The sequence below is a fragment of the Drosophila teissieri genome, chromosome 2R (genome assembly GCF_016746235.2).
Source record: "Drosophila teissieri strain GT53w chromosome 2R, Prin_Dtei_1.1, whole genome shotgun sequence".
Taxonomy (NCBI): Eukaryota; Metazoa; Arthropoda; class Insecta; order Diptera; family Drosophilidae; genus Drosophila; species Drosophila teissieri.
The window spans coordinates 21,939,999-21,953,534 of NC_053030.1; the positions used below are offsets into that span (position 1 = coordinate 21,939,999).

At 46.5% G+C, this 13,536-nt stretch overlaps 1 protein-coding gene across 1 annotated transcript; it reads right to left on the reverse strand.

The window, feature by feature from the left end:
- Nucleotides 1–6,084: 6,084 nt before the first annotated feature.
- LOC122613380 (odorant receptor 59a) lies at nucleotides 6,085–7,447 on the reverse strand. The gene is made up of 2 exons (XM_043787530.1): nucleotides 6,563–7,447; nucleotides 6,085–6,499 (listed from the first exon to the last, which is right to left on the reverse strand). Exons 1-2 carry the CDS (start codon nucleotides 7,285–7,287, stop codon nucleotides 6,085–6,087), a joined length of 1,140 nt encoding a protein of 379 aa, XP_043643465.1. The 5' UTR covers nucleotides 7,288–7,447.
- Between the last annotated feature and the right edge of the window lie 6,089 nt (nucleotides 7,448–13,536).

Here is a 13,536-nt window from a genome sequence, read left to right on the forward strand (position 1 = left end):
CGGAAATGTTTGAATAAACGGAGAATTCCGGGTGCTGAATGGCTCACGCAGATGGATTCCATTTGGCATGGGATGGGATGGGACGGGGGGTGGAGGTGGAGATTTCGGCACACACGTGAAGCCATTTGGCATCTCAATTATGGTCAGTTGTGCGTGGGCTCCCCATTTCGCTCCCCATCCTCGTTGTGCGGCCTCAATCAGCAAGGTTATCTTAAATGAATACACTCCAGTGCGAGCTCATCATCTTTATCCCGAATATTGCGGTCCGAAAATGAGTATTTTTACTGGGTGGGTATCTCGACTAACCGATACTCTGTAAAGCAGTGTGCTATACTAGCTCCCTGTGGATTTATGTATATGGTTAAGTTTCTACTTGAAGTGCAACGAATTGGCTTATGTGGCAGTATACTCCAGTAATGCTGAGCTCTGAGTTGAACTTTAGCTGCTTTTGGTTGCAGTGCCTCGCCGGCTGCAATTGTGCCAATCTCGTGCATTACGCTTCAAGTTCACTGTACTTTACAGCACGCAGCTTTTAATCACAGCCAGCTGTGACCTTAAACACCGACTTCATCTGATCTTGGGCTGTGTGTAGTTGGGGTCAGGTTTTGCTTTGGTTTGGCTTGGTTTGGGTTGGGTTTTGGCATTGGTGGGGCATTTACTCAAGTGTGTTTGCTGGGGGCAAGCAAAAGCAGTCGGCCAAAATGACACTTTGGGCTTCAATAGAATCAATTAACTAATTCCGGCCATTCCAATGCTTTTACTTAGGACACAGCCCATTAATTCGGGAAAATACCGATTGATTTTAAAAGAAAAAGTAGAAGAACCTCACATTGCTTATAAAGAATAACTTTGATGAGTTATGTACTTATATACAAATCTTTCGTCTTATAAACTTAGTGGCCATTTGAATCCCTACTTCATTTTAGAAATGTCGAGTCCGCTTTTATCTTCATATCTGTGCAATTATTTCATCTGCCTTGCTTGTGGTGGCATTTGATGATCGCAAAATTAGTTTTAAATTGCCCCTTGTCAGCCGACAGTCGTGTAATTTTATGTCATTTTAACAAATGTTTATCTGTTCGGACGTGGGCAAGTCACCAAACCAAAACATGTCAAGGTCGCCACGAATGTGTACATGGAGTTTTTGAGTTTTGCTGTTTATTTATTAGAAAGAAAACTGTTTGGAAAACGCTGGAAAATAAAATCATTATTGTGTGATACTTGAGGAAGTTTCCCATACGAAATGCCAGCTTAGATTGGCTCAGTTTGTAACTTTTGCCATTGACCAACATAAATAAACTTGCGAAAATGAAAGTTCCAAGCGGATTTTGCTCAAACATTTCGGTAGAAGTGCATTCAACAAATTGCTCAGATGCTCCTTCATAACTATTGAACTTTATGCCACAAAGTTAGCATTAAAAAGCGAGTATATAATACTTTATATGGTCAGAAAGGCTTTCTTCTACCTGTTACTTGCTGTTCAAGGAATTTGGTATACATTTTTCTCGATAACTTCGATTTGCAAGAAGAGCTAGAAACTTGAAGATGAAACGGCTCATTAAGCGGAAACGCGCATTAAAACGCGCTTAAAATACATTTAATCACTTGTTATCAGTCGAGCAAGGCCATAAAAGCCCCACGCGATTGTTTGTTGTTTGTTTGTTTGTTTGCTTTCCGATGGGGCTGAGCAATCGGATTGGGCTCATCAAGGATGTGGGTGGGTGTGGTACACGTTTCATCAGCATAATTGTTACCATCCCCCAGCAGCTTTCGGCTTTAACTGCTCATTATTGTCATTGCGATTCGGCGGCATTTTAAAATTCAATTGTCGAGAGCTGCACGTGGCGCGGCCACGCCCCCGGCAACACTACGCCCACTGCGCACGCTGTGCAAAGAGGCACTGCAAGAAAATAGCAGCGTTTGTGGGGCAAATCGATGGAAAATACATTATTAAGATCTTTGGTTTCTAAATAACTTAGACTGATACTATCACATTATATTTAGATTTAGGATTTATTATCTTAAGTGCGATAATTTTGCTTTAAAGAGATCGAATGGCAAGTTAGGTAGATATTTCTCTTGGTGCACTGCCGTGGTTCACCACGTACTCGCTGTTTATTCGCGTTTTCATCCACATTTTCCGCATATGTGGCCCGCAATGCCTCCTGGCCACGTTTGTTGCCACAGCGCGGATTCGGCCCATTTGCATTTCAACGGCACCGAGTTACCTGTGATTAAACGGGACTGCAGGACGCAGGACGCGGGACGCAGGACGCGGACTGCTCGTAACCAGCTCATTCAGCCGGAGGATTCATGGCGATCATTCAACTCGTAATTGTGGGTTGATGCGGCTCTTTGGGGGTCACGCTTCCAACTTTGCAATGTGATAGTATCCGAAAGGTTTGGCAGGGTAAGTACATACATTTCACAGGATTTTTTGTAAATTAATGAGCATAAAACTGATTCTGGGCTCTCAAGAAGTTCATATCTTAATCACTTTTGGATCTGAATGCCAGGCTAGGAATCACGTGGGCCTAAAACGAGAAATATAGCTGAACTTGGCCCAGGAAATCAGCATAATGGGTGGTGGAACTCCTAACTCTAACCCCAATTACTTTAATGTAAGCGAAAATGCATTCGATTTTAATTAAATCAGTTACTGTTTACAGGATTTGCCCTCACTGCCCGCACATTGCAAATGCGGCGAGCCCACGTGAGCAGCTTGGCCTGCTGCTGTCCTGCTCTGTCCGCCCAGTGCCTCTCTTTCTGACGCCGTCTCCCCTTCTATTGCCGTCTCTCTCTGTCGACAGTGTCTGTCACTTGTTGTCGCTGTCAATTAAACGTAATCCCTTCGGCTGAGTTAAGTCCGCCCGTCTTTGTGCATTTTCGAGCTGTTCTCTCTGCCAGAAGTCAAACTAATTTTCGACCTCATCGCCTCATCGCCTCAAAAGTAGAAAAGTAGAAGAGTGGAGAAGTAGAAGTTTGCTGGGCGTCGGGGCGCAAATAACGCTCATTAGCCGTAATGAGTTATAGTTGGACTACAATCCACATCGGACGCCAAACACTCTTTAGCGGCAATTATGAGGGCGGAAGGAGGAGGGGCGGCTTTTTATGGCCTGCTAGTCATAAAGTTTTGAGCTATAAATACTTTGGTCCGAAGGCCTTTGAGCCAGGCTTTAAGCGGGAAGGCGGGTGGTGGTGGTAATTCGAGGAGTGAAAGAGTTGGGCAGATTTTCGGGATTCGAGGGTGAGAGACGGGGGAAGGCTGCTGACTGAGCAGACCGCAAATTGTTTGACATTTGGCACTGGGCCCCCCAAGAACCCCCAGGAACCCCCAAGAACCCAAGGAGCACCCCCACCCAGTGCTGAAACCGAGTAAGCCTGCATAGCTCCGTCTCGCTCGCACGCCATGTGCCGTCTCGCTCGCGCACTGGCAGCATAGTTGCTGTTGTGTTATTGTCACTTGCCAGCGGCAGTCTTGTGTTATTCTATCCAAGTTTTCCGTCACACAACAAGGACGAACTTTTTGTTGTTAATTCGTGCAAGTTTCGGGCAAGTATTTACGTGCCTCGGCGAGAAAGAGAGGGGGCTAAAGCACTAGAAAGAGAGGGCTGCAGTCGCTTACAGGCCGCCTGCTGTGAAAGTTTTGTATGTTAATGGCATAGTTTAGGCAAAATGTTTTCACTGACGCCTGCCGCCCACTCCAGATTATACATCCACATTCACATCCACTTCCACGTCCACATCCTTGAATTTTGGCAGATTCTCTGGCTCTGCACATTTTCCACGGCTCACATGGCCCGAGCAAAATGAACTTTCACTCGCCACATCACCCCTCATCGCTCACTTAATGTGCCATTGCCCACGTTAAGTGACTTTCTTATGTCGGCTGTAAAATTTGCCTCTTTATATGGGACCATATGGATCCATCCATGTTTTCCGTGCACTCAAAGAAAATTTACCCCCAAAACTAGAACTGCAAGTTTTAAAAATCACCTTTACTGCTCAAAACTTTTATGGTAGCTTATAAACCAATGTTTTTAAGCTATTATTTTCCCATGATCTGATTACTTTACACATACTTACACCCATTTCTTTTGAGTGCAGGATAAAAGCCAAGCCAACATAGCTGCGGTTAAATATCGCAGCACTAAGAAAGCTTGTAATTTACTTGAGTACACCGCTGCAGATGTCCTTTTGGTCCTTTTGGCCCCTCCTCAGGTCGCATGTGGCTGTTGGCCAAGTTAAGCCATTGGCAAAACTTTCGCCGCGATAGTTTGAGCCGTTTTTCTTTTGATTTACTTTCGAGAATTTGAAACTTCTGCGCCCGCTCACTCGAATGTGGGCAACTATTAATTTCGAGTCAGGGCAGCTGGCTGTTTACAGTTGGCATACAGTTTTAGCCGAATTTATTTAGTTGCTAATTAAATATAAAAGTTGGCCAACCAACCGATAGGGCAGTAAGTTCTGCCCGCACCTGTTTGCGCTTCTGTGGTTCCTCATCGAGCGGCTCGAGTGGCTCACGTGCGTAAGCACTTGATGGCGGAGAGCGAAGGATTCCCTTTATCCCCATCAGCACGGGCATCCTTGTGGCCCAGGCTCATCCACTTGCCACTCGCCACTCCTGGCTGTCACAGCAACCCGGGCGGCAGCCACTTGCTGTTGCAACCGCATTAACATTCTGCTTAGCAACAAATTACATTCGGACGGGGGATGTGGGCAATGAGCCACTTCATCTGAGTGTTCTGCACTGCCAGAAATCAGCTCGCTGTCTTGGGGGAACAGAAAGGGAATGTTCAGCAAGAGAGGGATTTTCCTTCGAGGATACTTAAAGAGCGCACTCGCACTTCTCGCAGTGTAGGAAACTGGCCAGCTCACTTGAATCATCTCCCCCAAGTGCAATGGACTTCTCAAGTAACCGCTTTCCTGACTTGCAGACTGCTGCTTGATGTGGGGCAGCAACGATGAGCACGGAAAATGATGATGGCGATGACGAGGTACCCACGACGCAATGGACGAAATGGGCCAAGTGACCAAATACAATTTCCGGGTGAGGGCAAACAGCTGAGTTCGCTTAATGTACACAGAACTCCGGCGTGGCGAACTTCAACAAAACGATTTTAGCAGCTTGAGTTGTTGTTTGTTTTGATTAAAAATTAAGCATGTCCTGGGTCAGTTGGACTGGGACAGGACCTCCGGTACGTGCTCGGCTTGGGGAATTAGGCGGCCTGCACAAGCAAATGCGTTCCGTAATAAATTCAAATCAACTTTGGATGCCCGGCTACATGGTCATCAAATCGATTGGAACACAAAGTCACACCCACGCATACGCGCACATTGGAAAGTCCTGTCCCAGGATGCTCTTTAGTTTTTGCCAGCTATAAATTTTAGCTGCTGGGTCCCTTTTGGGCTTCCGTTTTACAATGTTCACTTTGCAGATCCAGCGCGGACTTTGGCCCGACTTAAGCGCATTACGGACTCCGGCGGAGATTCCGGGACTCGGACTCGAACTCGAACTGGGATCCGGATTCGGATCCGGATTCGAACGGAGGGCAGAGTCTGTTAATGTCCCATCGGTTGTGCAAATAAAGAGGAAGCGGGCAATGGCATTCGGATCAAGTCCTGTTAGCCGGGCTAAGCAATTGATTTGTTCGTTTACTGCCTTATGCAAATTCGCTGATGGATTCGCTGCTGAATAAGCAAGCGTCCAGTGCAGCACACGTGGCGTATACTTAATAAGCCGGCAACTGGATAAAAGGCACAAAATCTATTGAGATAATCGAGCTATTATTCTTCCTCATTCCTTTCATTACCTTTATGAGTTGTCGTCCACTTCTGCTGCTTCGTTTGAGGGACCGGAAGTACTGCGGCAGCCATCTTGCATGCGAACAGGGCAAATGGCTTCCGGCTGCCAATGCCGTTGATTAGGGTCAGGTCTTTGAGGAAAAGTCAATTGCAATCATTGTAAAGTGGAAAACGATTGTGGAAATTAATCTGTTTTAAAGAGATTCGATGAAAAGCCAAATTCCTGAATAATCTCATTAGGTTTTATTTCAAACCCAGTTCACAAAGTGGACTGCACTATTACTTTCTCATGCGAATAATGATGGTGAACAGTGAGTAGGCCCCCTTGAGGGTGGAGAAGAACGTGTCCAGGTGGACTCTCATCATTCCGCCGGCCACCGCGGTGCTCTTCTTCAGCGATTGCTCCACGAACAGCATCATTTTGCGCTTGAAGCTCCTGTTCTGCGAGTGCCAATGGCAACTGAAGGCCGCGTAGTGGAGCCGCCCGAACCAGTACTCGTTGTCGGTGCCGAAGTAGCAGGAGGGGAAGATCTGCAGCGGCATGGCCAGGGAGTAGAAGATGAAGTACATCCGCGACATGGGCTCGCTGACGAAGAACACCAAGGCGGCTATGCCGATGCACACATTCAGGGCGGTCACTGTGAACTGAATCAGCATGGGCAGCGAAATGAAGGCCTCCACACGGCGGAAAAGCCTGGAAAAAAGTAGATAAAGGATATTGAATAGAAAAAAAAGGCATTACAATGAGGCTACCCACTCTAGAAGATGCTTGTGATCGGTGATGCAGGCCTCCAGGTCCCTCTCCGCACACCTGGCTGGATCCCGCCCCACCTGCTCGAATCTCTGGTACAGCATCTTGATGTGGGCTGAGATCAGGCACAGCACCACCGCCGGAAAGCAGTCGCTCACATAGTTCTGGAGCAGCTGGAACGAGATGCCCACTATTTGGTAGGCGTTCGCAATGTAATAGTTCCTGGTGGACTGTAGCCAGTCGAAGGGAAACCAGGCGGGGTACATCAGACCGCGCTCCTCCTTGAACAGGAAGGACAGCTCGGCGAACAGGGCGCACGGCATGTAGATGCCGATGAAGATGTACAGCACATTCCGCAGCTGCACCCTCACCTGGCCGTAGATGCCACGCTGCACCGGACCGGCGACACGCTCATCCAAGAGCCTCAGCAGCCGCTCCATCTCGAGCACTTCGCGGATGTTGTAGGCGTAGAGCAGGCACTTCACCGAGCAGGCTGTGCAGGTGGCGAAGGTGGTCAGGTTGAGGATGTCCTCGGTGAGGGTGCGATTGCGAAAGAGCGACATGCCCAGGTGCACGGGGTAGCACAGGGTCACGAGCAGATTCGACAGGATGCTGTACATCACGTATAGGTTTCTCCAGTTCTCGACCCGCAGCTGAGCCACGCCCAGGTATCGCCAGGCGGTCCAGTGGCTCTTGAAGAACTCCAGACTGTCCACTTTGACCTCTGGCATGGTTCCTTGAAGTCTCGGCCTTAATTTTGGGTTCTCCCCACTTAAGTAGCATTTTGGTGATGGCTCAATCGCTGCGATTGCCCAATTATGTAATTAGGCTTGCGTGGTCAGCTCAATTAGAAATTAGAAATTAGACCACCTGCCGATGAGCTCAGGCTTCCCATTCACTTCCCTTACCACTTAGTTTAGTTGCATCCAAGTTTAGGTAAGAATAATTCGTTTGTAGTAAAATTTAATAGCCTACTTTTAAAGCTGCAAAACGATGCTGTGCAAAAACAAAGCAAACCTAGTTCGGCAAATAAACGCTGTAATGTGAAAAGTGAAAAATCATGAATGCCGCACAAAGGTAAAATGGAAAAGTTGTCAAAAATTGCGGCGACTGTGACGACTTTGTTGTACAACAATGTGCACTCCATGCTGATTTCAACAATGGCAACTAAAATGCGGAATTACACGTGTCATAGTTTCAGGTGAGCAGTTTGCCAAAGCTTTCGTCGCTTTCATAATTAATAAAACCGGCGCACATAAATCTCCATTATCGTTTTCGACCCACTTTGCATTGCTGCTTTTGTCAGCGGTTTTTGCCGCTCAAAACGCGCGCTAGAAAGTATGCTACAGAATTTATGGCGCACTCGCTGTCAATTTTACCATTTTACAATTTTACAATTTTACAAGCGAACATGCGAATTTATGGCGCATTAAATTATTCGCTACGTAAAAGTTGCAGTGCCGATCCGGGACTTACTTGATATTTCCACATGGTGCATGCAATTAGCATGTCCAGACGCAGCCGAGCAAAAAACATGTTGCCATATTGTTGACAGCCCCATAAATTGTTGCATGCACGTCGAAATGGCAGCGGGCCAAGCGGCAGCACCAAGCGGCAGCACCAACATCCGGAAAAGCGGCGGCAAAGCGGGAAAAGGGGGTGCGGAGTTAGGGGCGGCAAAACAACCTCATCGCACATAGGAGTATGCATTTAGATGCATCGCAGCTCGCTGTTCGAGCACAATCTAAGGTCTTAATTGTTGCATTTTTCCACAAAATTCCCAGCGACATTGTCACACTCTGTCTGCCATTTACTGTATGCTAAATCCCTCGTTGCCAAGTGTGAGTTGTGGATGCGGATACGTGTGCGGATGTGGATGCGGATGCCATAACCCAATTACGGCGCATGCCGCAAGTTGCTCGTCGCATGTGGGTGCATTGACTATTTGGTAAGGCGCTAAATTTGATCTGTTAATTTGGGCTTAATTAAGCGGAAACTTGAATCACTGATTGACTTTTCGACAAATTCCCAACTAATTGCCAATTGTGTATACATTTCGAAATAATAGATTTGCTTCTCACTTTCCGCTGCGTAAATGTGATGCCTGTTCTGATTGTGGCAGCAACTCAATTAAATTCCAAAATAATGAGTGATATTATAAACATTTTGCAAATGCTATAGTTAACAACATGAATCTAATTTAGAAAGAACAATTTGTTTCTTTCTAATAAAGAGCTAAAATATTAAGTTAGTTGTGATTTAATCATTTCCCAATGACTTCAATTTGCTGTTTAAATTTCTCGACAAATTTGAGTTGCAGCACCCCATCGGAAGCCAGCAGCCCCATTTGCATGCCACGTGCAACTTGCATACAACATTAGCTGCCACGAAATGGGGAGCATTTAGGGGAGCATACTTGCCTCGTTCCAGCTGCTGTCAGCAAATTAGAACGACAACAATGTAATTATCATAATTAAAAGGCAGCCCCCAGTCGCCCAAAAACAGAAAACCCAAAACCGAAAACCAAAAGCCCAAAAACCCACCCATCCACGTGCTCGCCGGGGGAAAAGTGCCGTGGAGCCCATCGACCCAGCGACCGGACACGGCGGCCATGAATTTCCTATTAACAGCCGTTTGCAGTGACAAAAAAAACAACGTGCAAGATTCACGACGGAGGTGCAGGGGGTGGCAGCTGCATAATTGGGCCAGGTCGCTAATTGTAAAACGGTGCGCATTAATTGCGTCTGCAGCGTTGCGCATTTTGCGGTTACCCCCCGACTGCCCCCCCTCGAGAAAACCGCGCTGCATCCGCTGGGGGACCGCAAATTGCGATGATGAAAGTCTTATGCAATTGCACCCCATTTATGAAGGAGGCGGTACGTGTTGCTCGCGGGCAGCGGACGCAGCTGCATCCGCAGTGCGTTCTTATCAGTACGTTCTTATCAGCACGGTCTGCCGACTCGCAACTCACCACACTGGAATGCCGGACATGCCGCACAGCTGAGCACCAGGCGCCTCACCGCTGCGCATGTCCAGGAAACATAGAAATGTGCTAGGTCCTTAGTTGAAGTCTAATCTATTGTAAGATTGCTCCTGAAGAAATTGAATCAAAGCTAAAACAATTTACAATGAATTTCTACATTAGATGATTGGAAATCCTTTTGTATTCTTAAGATTCCTAACATTAATACTTGTAAGATAAAAGTAATAGTAATGTTTTCTGCTAATGATAATCGAAAGTACATTAAACCGTAACCATTTTTATTAATCCTAGAAGTCTTATGAGCTTTTAATATTTAATTAGTTTGTTTTAAGAATATATAATATAAAAGTTTTATAAAAATCCCATGACTAATTTGAGTTTATCGGAGTTGCATGCAACAGTTTACGGTGCGCTGCCAAAGTCTGGCTTATCACAGGCGAAGCCGCCGCTTCCAGTCTAATCAGAAACATCGCTGGAAGGCTCTCACCAGAGAGCGCCCGAGTTTGAGAGAGGGAGAGAGAGAGCGGGCACTAACCTGCCTCAATCTCCAAGGTGGCGGCCAGGCTTTCACTTTCTCCGGTGCTCAGCTGCTGCTGCTGGTCCACAGACCCACAATCAACGGTTCGGGTCGCCAGCGCTCGGATTTACCGTTCGTTTCGGGGCGTGGTGAGTTCGCGTGCGAACGAAGCCGACTTTAAGGCTGGAGTTCCGATGTCGCGCGGCGCCTGGCAGTTCGCTCTGAAGCGCGTCGCGGCGTGGTTGTGCATGCATCGTGGGGTTCCAGGAGGTACTTTCAGAACTATCCCGATTCCAGCGAGCCAAGATCGCGTGTTTGGTGCAGTGATCCCAGTGGTTTAAGACAAGTCTGCGGCAAGGGCAGCGACAGTTTTGTGCAGTGAGAGTGGAAAACTAATAAACTAAAATCCACCTATAAATAAACTTAACGCGGAGTAGCCTTTAAAAGGTATGTAGGCGAAAGGAAACATGTTCATTTCATCCTCACTAGTGTAAGCCTCATATAAATCTAGCAAAGTCAACGGCAACTGTGGCTTAACCACAAAGTACCGTGCCTTCCGGCCGAGCAAATGAAAACTGTGAAAACCAATTGGTTATCTGTGCCTTTTGCCTGATCCTCTGACTGCTGCTCCTGTGCGAGAGTTGTGGGCCAAATGGCAGTCCACTGGGCGTATACGTAATGCCATTGTTCGGACAACAGCTTACGCAAATCGCATTCAGTGCGACTCGAATGTACACCTGCAGCTGTGCGCATTCATGGGGCAGTTGAGTACTTGAATACCCGTACATACGTTGTGGAACCAGGCCAGCAAAAAGTGCGGCTTATAAATGAGTTAACAAAAGCATAAAAATGTAGTACCCCCCCAGTCGATGAACTGCTGACAGCGGATTCGAAGGCCGCACAGGAGTGCTGCCCCAGCGAAAGTAAATAATAAATTTCATTATCTTCCGCTGGGAGATTATTTTCAGACTGCAAATACAGCAGTACAGCAATACGAGTGGGTGCACAGCTCACCTAGAGGCCTCCGCCAGTCAATTAATTAGGCGCAGGACTCCAGGACTCCTGTCCATATGAAGCAATCCTGTTGGAAGGCACACCGAAATCACGCATACGCCGTGTGTGCCTTGACTTTTACTCGGAACTTCTCCTTTACTTTCGGCCAACCTTTATTTTCGGCCAATTAATTAAAGTCTCTCTTTGTTTGGTTCGAAAATTCGGCGTAGCAATTAACTCGCCGCCATTTAGCCAAATGAAGAAATTATGCTTCTTTGATGTCAGCACATTTCCTTGGCAAAGTGCGAGTGCCAGAGTTCGGGGTTCCGAACGACTTATTATGCGCTTCATTCGCGCTAATTGCCATCCTCAAATCCCGAGCTTCTGCTCCAAGTCCAAGTCCAAGTCATTGTTTTAATTTGGGCATTTACCTGCACGCTCTTAGCCGCTGTTTACTTTCACTTGCCCCCCACTCAGCCGCCCAGTAATACTTTACTTTGCATACAAATGGTCCAACTGGGCGCTTCTGCTTTATGAATGCAAATTTGCCCAGCCTCCTGCTGATGCCTGCAGTTCGCCATTGACCCATGCTGCGAGGGCTGGAAGGATTCGGATGGGAGGATGGCAGGATGCGAGGATGGCAGGATGCGAGGAGGCTGTGGTGTCACTGTCAGCTTCAGTTACTTATTTGCATACAGTCGGAGAAATGTGCAGGCAAAGAGTTCGGAACAAAAACTTTTCCAGTGGCATAGACATGGAAATATAAGTTGGAAATTTAAGTTTCTGCTTCATGCCCTGGCTGCACACAAAACTATTGTCTTCTAAGCTTACATAATAGTAATAGAAATAGTAATAGTTGTAGTTTCGCTTCTAATTCAAAGTGTTTCCTTTGTTGCATTAGATGAATCGGAGAGGTTTATGATGTATTTCCCACTTTCTCCGAGTGTTTCACTGTCAACAAAAGCAGCACAATGCCGAAAAAGCTGCGAATAGCTACAAAACTCGGAAAAAGCGGCAGATACTAACACCCAACGCTCTGCGTTGGCAGCTGATTTGCCTTCCACTTACGCGGCGTTTACTTTGCAAAGTCCTTTTTTTTCTAAAGGCTCTTCTAAAATTCAACAGATATTCCTGGCGCGGACTTGGCCGCCACGGATTTGGGGCAAACAACAAAGTAAAGCCGTAGAAAGCTACACGTGTTTGGGCTCAAATTTCATTGAGATTCGCGCTCAAACAGATCTGGTTTTCACTTCCTAAGGACCTCCGGTGGTTTCCCCATGTATCCACATTGGTCCATCGGTGACTGGACTTGCATAATGTGCGGGACATCTACTTAATCCGCCTTTCGGAAATTTAATTACGTAGGCGGCATGTTTGCATTTATTCACTTGTGTGTACATTGAAAACAAGCAAAGTGTAATTAAATCAAGACTGCAGCTTTAAAGTGGATTTAACATTTCGACAGCGTAGCTGCTGTGCGCTCAGTGTATTTGGGCAGGCTGTGGATGTGTGTTTCATTTAATTATTATTTTGACTAAGACCTTAATGCATTTGACCACTTACACAAGCCTCGCAAATGTAATTAAAATCAAGTGATAATGCCTCGAGTCGAGTGCCTCGACTATCAGATACTCGTTACTCTGCAGGTGGGCGCTTCATCTTAACACTGCAGAAATTATAGTTCCCGAGATTGACTTGGCTGGAGATCCTGGTCAAGTATGTTATCAAAAACATATACTTAAAATATAGGTTAAGAATGGGAATGGCTTAAGTATTCTAAGGACTTAAACCCTTATTTTCCCTGAACTTTAGGGACTAAACTTCAGAATGTGTGAGCTGCAAGCTTGTGTCTTTCCAAAGCCTGGCAAATCGGCTTAAATCGGATTTACTGTGGCAACTTATTAATTATGTACGGGGCACGAGTTCGAGCATTCCCTAATTCCGCTCGAAGGATGCCTCCTTTTGCCCAAAAAGAAAGAAGCAGAGCAACCCGCGCATTTGCAACCGAAACTTGGTTGCATACTTTTGGGCGCTGCAGTTCTTTGCAACAAAGTTGCAGTCAAATACCTGGGTATTTGAGTTGGTCAGTGGACATGCAACCAATTAACGTGGGACAACTGTGTTCACAGCTCATTTCGCAAAGCCCCATGGGCAATCAATCTAATTGAACGAGCGAAGAGCAGCGGACCAATTAAAAAGGCCACCAAAATGGGGGAACGTTGATCCTTTGGTGGGCACCGATTGACACGCCACATTGTTTAACAATTTAGATGTTTTTTTTTGTCCACCGACACGCCCGCAAAATCACGTTAAATTAGTTATGATTGTGGCGTGTTAAACGTTAATTAAACGCGCCTCGTTTGCGGTGCGGCCAAAGCAAATCAATTATTTAGGCCATTTGAAATGCAGGCTTTGTCCAGATTGACGGCCTGCTAAAGTCACGCCCTCGTGCCTTCGCACACCCACTCATTAATGGGTATCGATGGG